At 39.7% G+C, this 7752-nt stretch overlaps 1 gene segment (V, D, J or C); it reads right to left on the bottom strand.

Moving 5' to 3' along the window:
- The window catches only part of LOC121715998, a 29955-nt gene extending 22429 nt beyond the window's left edge, over positions 1-7526 (bottom strand). Inside the window, 1 exon segment of the V gene segment in view lies at positions 7361-7526. Coding sequence covers positions 7361-7403 — 43 coding nt within the window.
- Positions 7527-7752: the final 226 nt, after the last annotated feature.

The following is a 7752-nucleotide window of genomic DNA, read 5'->3' on the forward strand; positions in this document are numbered from 1 at the left end:
ACTGGCTTCAGATATCCAACAGAGTGAATATGAGATTGTGCAGTCTTACAGTACTGTAGATGGCTGTGGTTAGTGATGTGATGCTGTTAATGGGGAGTTTTACATAGTTAGCGCATTATTATTTATTTAGCGTATATAAGGCTTTTTTTCCTTATCAAAAGTGAGGGTGACGACGGCTGTCTCCTCAGCACTGCGTGGGACACATCCCCCACGTCCCCCGTGCCTCCTGCGCCCCTGAGCTCCCCTGAAACTGGTCCCCTTGGAAAAAAGCGTAAATAAGCATATTTTCGAGATTGCACACCTTTGTGCCACACGCGAGCCACATACGAAATCTTAGGTCAGTCTGACAAACGGTCAGCGAGATATGCGTGCCACAGACATTAGGACACACAGACGCTTCTTGCCTTTTAGATACATAGATCATTGATATCAGCCAACAAAACATTTCAAAGCCATGTTTGTAATGGTGTAATGACATTAAAGCTAAATAGAGTTTGTTTGTAGAAACCATGGCAACGTGGTTTTGCTTTAGTCTACGCCAGGGATTCCCAAACTGTGGTACGCGACCTGCTTCTAAGGTATACGCGAAATGCAGGGCTATGGCGGACAAGTGTAAAATGAAAACTTTAAATCTTTTGTAATTAATTCATGAATAATTACATAATTTCGAATCAGGTCATAATGATATGGAAACATGAATTTAAAGGATATTCCGATCTTACCCTCCTCAAACAAGATTCACCTTTGGCCAGGACGGTCATTTATTGGAACAGGAAGACTCAGACACAGTCAGACATACCGATGACTACATAGGGCAACACAGGGGTAGTCTCAGCCGCACATGTAACACACAATAAGGGTTTACCACACACATCAACACGAGGATAAACACATGAGGTACAACTAAAGAGACTAACAAAAACCGCTGGTCTACACGAGTGAACTAGCTTGCAGAAAACAACTATTTCGTAGCCTCAATCAATTTGTATCCATCTTCTACTCCATCCCCCACTCTTGAATTTTTTTTGTAGGCTATGCTTGCTTGGCATGCCTGTGTGTGTGTGTGTGTGCCGGCCGCACAGCAAGTAGCCTACTGGCGCTGCAAAGGTGAATAGATTTGTAGCACTAGCCAAAAAAATTGTAGCATTGTTATAAAACCTTTAAAATCTCTAAACAATCACAAGTAGGGCAGTTCATCACAGTTCATCCATTGCAACTGTACTGATGAAAGGTCATGTACACCTGTAGGCTACATTGTATTTGGGGAAAGCAGAAGGTATCAGTTTTACATTTATTTATTTATTTATTTACTTACAAACAAAACAATCCCTGTCATTTCCATGCAGTTTTCAACAGCTATCAAAAAGAGGTCATGCCATGGATTTTTGTGAATGTTTCTTCTTCTACATTTGCAAGATTTCAGTCATGTTTAGTTCATATGATATTCAACTTTATTGTCAATGCACAAATTAAATACCAATAGTCTAAAACGAAATGCAGTTTTACATCTAACCAGTGGTACAAATAACTGACATGTCCAAAAAGGCCTTCATGAAATGCGACGCTAGACTGTTCACATTTTAACGGGCCAAGTTGTGAGCTGCGTCCGTTATTGTTTGTGGGAAAACTACTGATTTCCACATTGCATACTGAATCCATGGTCAGGGACCACCAGCAATGTCCTCGGACCACTGGTTGAAAACATCTGGCTTACAGTATCAAGCGGACTTAAGCTGCCACCTCTTGGCGAAAAGTTGTAATACATTTCACCCAGCTGCGTGAATCACAGAAAGCGTGAATAAAGTGGCCACTTCTAAATGGGACCCACTGTACAGTAGCCTAGCTGAAGGTCTGTGGCTAAAGCAGCCATAATGAAAGTGTTATCATTGTTTGGATACTTCACACACATACGTGCTTTTAAATCACATAGACTACAACTACCAAGCTGGAATCAAAGCACACCTATTCACCTCTCACACCCTAAACACGCACTTCAAACAAACATACAAGCGTCTCAGTCTCACGCATGGATAGCCATAGGCAAAACTGTATCAGACGTAACGTTGGTAAATCATCCATCGCACAGAATGATTTTTGTAGCACGTGCAACAGGTACAGCTCTGCCCTGCATACATCTCTCAAAGTGCGCTCTAAAACATTTGGTTTAAGATGTAGATCATCACGGGTGCGTTAATAAATCTACATTGTGACGAGTTGACACAAATGATTCACTTTGACGAATTTATGTAGTCTAGTCAATTACGTCGTCTCAGCCCTAGTTACTTAACTTTGAGCCATGCTTTTCCTTAACATTACTTGAAACATAATAGAGGATTGAAGTAGCGGTGTTTGGGAATGAACGTCAGCTCAGATGCATTTTGAGACTTTTTGTGGTCTTAATGCAGCACTTTACAAAGCACTGACAGGGCCACCAACTGTGAGTGAATCAACAGCAGAAAAACCTATTTAGCAAGCAGAAATGTTTAGGATGCTTCATAGACAGGTCTTTCAGGTAGGCCTATATTTTCCATTAGAAAAAAATCAGGTTAGCGAACGCGTTGTGGCTAACTCACTTAGCTCCTGTAGGCTAGTGTCAGAAAAGAATGAGACCTCACTAGTAACCACCACCAATGTGTAGCACCCACCTGGGTGATGCACGGCAGCCATTATGCGCCAGAACGCTCACCACACACCAGCTTGAGGAGAAGAGTGAGGGAGTGAATGAGCCAATTACAGTGGAGGATGATTAGGGGGCCAGATTGAATGAGCCAGGTTGGGAATTTAGCCAGGACACCGGGGAACCCCCTACTCTTTGCAATAAGTGCCATGGGATCTTTAATGACCACAGTGAGTCAGGACCTCGGTTTAACGTCTTATCCGAAGGACGGCATCTCCTACAGTGCAGTGTCCCCGTCACGGCACTGGGGCAGTCCTTGTTTTTTTTTTTTTTTTTTTTTTTGGCCAGAGGGAAGAGTGCCACCTACTGGCCACCCACCAACACCACTTCCAGCAGCAACCTAGTTTTCCAAGGAGGTCTCCCATCCAAGTACTAACCAGGCCCACACCTGCTTAGCTTCAGTAATTCAGCTAAGACAAGGTATCCATTGGTCTGGCTGCTGGCATCACTCAACCAATGCTAACGGTAGGCCTAACATTATTTTACCTAGGTCGTAGGCTATTGATATACGTAACTTGTATAAGATTAACGTACCTGCAGTAAAAACCAAGCATGTCTGATAAACATTCTCAGATTTATTTCGGCTTCAAGAAGAAATGGGAATTACATTTCATGTGAAATCATCCTACGCTTATTAGACGTTCTCTGCAGTAAACTACAGTGTTGTCCTTGTAGGAAGCTTATCTTTCCAACCCACTTTATATTAACTTCCAACAAAATTACGTCTCACTGCAACGATGCGCCATCTGGTGGACAAACGACTACGTAACGCCAATACTGGAAAAGCAGGCAAATAATAATATATGAATATTTGGTTTTCCTTTAATCCTACTGAATTTGTAATTATGTATCGGCCGTTCTAATTGCTGATACCGATAGTATGTGTGTGCCTGTGTGTGTGTGCGTGTGTATATGTGTGCACCACCATCTACAGGCCAATGAGTGTAAAGTCACTAAATGTACACATACATGTAACTTCATTTTTTAGACCCCCCCATGGATGAAATTCTATGAAACTTGGCATAACCCCAGAGAATGTCAGGTTAATCATACACATACAATTTGGTGCAGTTCTGAACATCTTAACTGAAGAGAGGGGCGATTAAAGCAGAATGATATTGCATTTTCATTTTTTACCTGGGGGTGCAAATCACAAATGAGTGATTGTGGGCTAGGTTGATGTGGGCCCTTGAGACCAACATACCATAAAAAAATCTTCATCCTCGGGGACCAAACGAAATGGGGACCAAACAAAATTTTTCCGTAAAAGTCTAGTGGGGCTACATACAATTCAGGAAGTAGATGACGGGAAAAAAAAAATATATGACAATCACTATATAATATATACATAATAAGTTTGCTTGTTTTACCAGTTAACAGAAATAGCTGTTTTCCTGATCTGTTTATCTGATGTCTGAAACCTGACTTTGAGAACTTTTTATCTGAGACCTTTTAGTCTGACTCCGCTTTTCCTGAGACCTGACTCCTTTTAATCTGATGTCTAAAACCTGACTCTGATAACTTTTCATCTGACAACTTTTCATCTGACTCCACTTTTTCTGACAGCGGTTTTCCCGAGACCTGACTCCTTTTCATCTGATGTCTGAGACATGACTGTGTAATTCCGTGAACTTGACAGCGGTTTTCCTGAGACCTGATGCCTTTTGATCTGACTCTGACAGGTGAGGATGTCCTAAAATGTACACCGTACTTACAACATAAGTAATGCATTAATTTGCTACAGTAGTAGTAATGTCCTGTTTATAGGCCTTTTTTGTTGCATCTTGCATGTTACATTAAGACGCGCACTCAATCGCGCATGCATGCAGGCAAAACGTAAGACTCAAATGTGACGATGCCACAGAACTTGGGAAAAATATAGTTTACAATGCACTGGCAGTAGTAGCCTACAGTTAATGTGAATCGCGGACGCGAACAATAACTAAAGAAAGGCATTTGCACCTCCATCCACAAAATAAGGGCTGTAGTACACCCAGAGAGAGAGAGAGAGAGAGACACACACACACACAAGTTTAAACACACAACAAGCATGCATTCTGTACTAGTTGGAAAATATCAAGTCATATATGTAAAGGATAACGGTCATAATTTAAATTATTGTAGCACAGTGGAAAACCATTCTGTATTTGTTTCTTCAAGACAAAGACTGACAGCTGACACATACAGTGGAGCATGAGGGGTGGATCTGGTGTAACTTCCTCTGGGTTTCATGGTCTTAATCTACAGCATTGAGCGCCTCCTTCTGGTATCAGGGTGACATGACATGTCATACATTAAATTAGACTCTAATCATTAGAGTATTGTTATGAGAAAAGGGATGCTTACAGGGATTGAATGGTGATATTCAGTTAAATTTTTGGCTATGCATTTCAAATATACATACACTACCATTCAAAAGTTTGGAGTCACTTAGAAATGTCCTTGTTTTCATCATTAATGTTGTAAATGACTGTTGTAGAAAGAAATGGTTGATCTTTAATGCAATATCTTCATTGCCAATTATCAGCAACCATTCATCCAATGTTTCAAAGGCACATTCTGTTTACTAATCTGATACCAGTTTAAAAGGCTGATAAAATATTGGAGAACCCTTGCACAACCCTTGCACAATTATGTAAGCATATAATGTAATCTAATGTAAAAAAATGTCTATAATGGAGTGTAGTGGGAATTTCTTTCTAGTGACATTCTAATGACAGTGTCATATGTACAGTATATAAATATATAATATAATGCATATAACTTGATATATACATACACATTAAATTATGTGTTAAAGCTCATTTTAATTGTGTATATATATATATTATTTTATTTATGTATTATATGTGCATACTTCATTTGAAGCTATGTAAAAATAAATGCATTTCTTTAAGAGTTTTATAATTCACATGATAAATACAGATCAGTAAAATGTTGATGAATTCAAATATGTATCAGCAGACTGGATTAATAGTCAGAGCGTATAAATGGATGTACTGTCTGTGAAGGGGACATGTTGAATCTCCCTCCTCCTGCACATCTGAGAGGTTTTTGTACAGCAGAGTCAGAGTTCCTGTCACTGTGGGCACCAGGGCGCAGTAGTACACAGCAGAGTCAGACGCCTCTGCAGAGGAGAGATCCAGAAACACACTCTTTTCCTCTGTCTTTATGGAGGGAGTCAGACGGGGAACTGAGTCTGAAGTGGTACCAGCCTCATATATGTAGTAGAGGAACTCTGGGATAGAGTTGGGATACTGACGATACCACTGTAAACTATTGACATTACCACTGTAGTTACAGGAGAAAGTGGCACTTTCTCCCTCTATGACGACCAGTGAAGAATGCGACGGTGTTATGGCATTCCCAACAGATTCTCCTGTGAATGATGAACAAAGAGATGAAGAGCATGTGAAGATGCCAGTCCTTTTAAATGGAGGTAAAATTCAAACAAACACAAATTCATCTGGACATCACTGAAACATGCTACTGTATGATGGACTGTAGATATCATTCTTATAATACACTATACTGTACTATACTATAGTATAGTATAGCATACTATACTATACTATACTATACTATACTATACTATACCTTGTTTATATACTTAACTATACATGCATTATGATATTACGCCTATTATATACAACATCTACAAAGATCTTACCTATTAAGAGAGACAAGAGCAGGAATGCACGTAGTACCATCATGACTGGCCTGCACTGACAGAGTGACTGCAAGCATCTCGACACCTTCTTTACACACATACATTTCCTGACTCCACCCCATCCATTTGAGTTGGTTATTGTTGTGTAAAAGTGGTTTAATGATATCAATGAATGACTTTACCGGCTGATACTTTACTCATTTAAAACGAATTCTGCCTAATATATTTCAACTGGAATCATAATTGGGTTTAAAAAGAGCACTGCGGATACATTCACAGATACTAATTTATGTTCATTTTATTATATGTATTATATGCATATTCCATCTAAATATATTTAAAATTAAATGAATTTCTTTCACAGTATTATAATTGATAAATACAGAACAGACTGGATTAATAGTCAGAGTGTATAAATGGATGTACTGTCTGTGAAGGGGACATGTTGAATCTCCCTCCTCCTGCACATCTGAGAGGTTTTTGCACAGCAGAGTCTGAGTTCCTGTCACTGTGGGCACCAGGGCGCAGTAGTACACAGCAGAGTCAGACGCCTCTGCAGAGGAGAGCTCCAGAAACACGCGCTTTTCCTCTGTCTTTATTGAGGGGGTCAGACGGGGAACTGGGTCTGAAATGGTACCAGCCTCATATATGTAGTAGAGGAACTCTGGGATGGAGTTGGGATACTGCCGATACCACTGTAAACTATTGACATCACTACTGCTGTAGTTACAAGAGAAAGTGACAGTTTCTCCCTTAATGACGACAAGTGAAGAATGAGATGATGTTATGGCATTTCCAACAGATTCTCCTGTGAATGATGAACAAAGAGATGAAGAGCATGTGAAGATGGATATTTCTGATACTGTATATGCTTCTGTGAGTCTAGATGATTTGAGATAACTACTGTAGATAATTTGATTATATACTTAACTGTGCATACTGTATTATGTAACACCTAGATTATATACTTCCTTATGGTTATAAATAAAAATGGTAATACTCAAAGATCTTACCTATTAAGAGAGACAAGAGCAGGAATACACCCAGTACCATCATGACTGGCCTGTACTGACAGAGTGATTGCAAGCATCTCAACACCTTCTTTACACACACAAATTTCCTGACACCGCCCCATCCACTGGAGGTGGTATATCGTTCATTTATGGCTTTACCAGCGTATGTCTTAATCATTTAACTGAATTATATAATATATTTCAACTGAAACCATAATTGAGTATTAAAAGAGCACTGCAGATACATAAACACATGCTATGCATGTTATAATTTCTGTAAACATGAATGGGCTAATGTTAACACTATACTGTGGTCCATATGAGCCAGATGGTGCTAGTGGTGCACTAACACATAAACACTTTACTTTGACTCAGGGTGTTTTCACACTTGG

Source organism: Alosa sapidissima, chromosome 1 (assembly GCF_018492685.1).
Source record: "Alosa sapidissima isolate fAloSap1 chromosome 1, fAloSap1.pri, whole genome shotgun sequence".
Lineage (NCBI taxonomy): Eukaryota > Metazoa > Chordata > Actinopteri > Clupeiformes > Clupeidae > Alosa > Alosa sapidissima.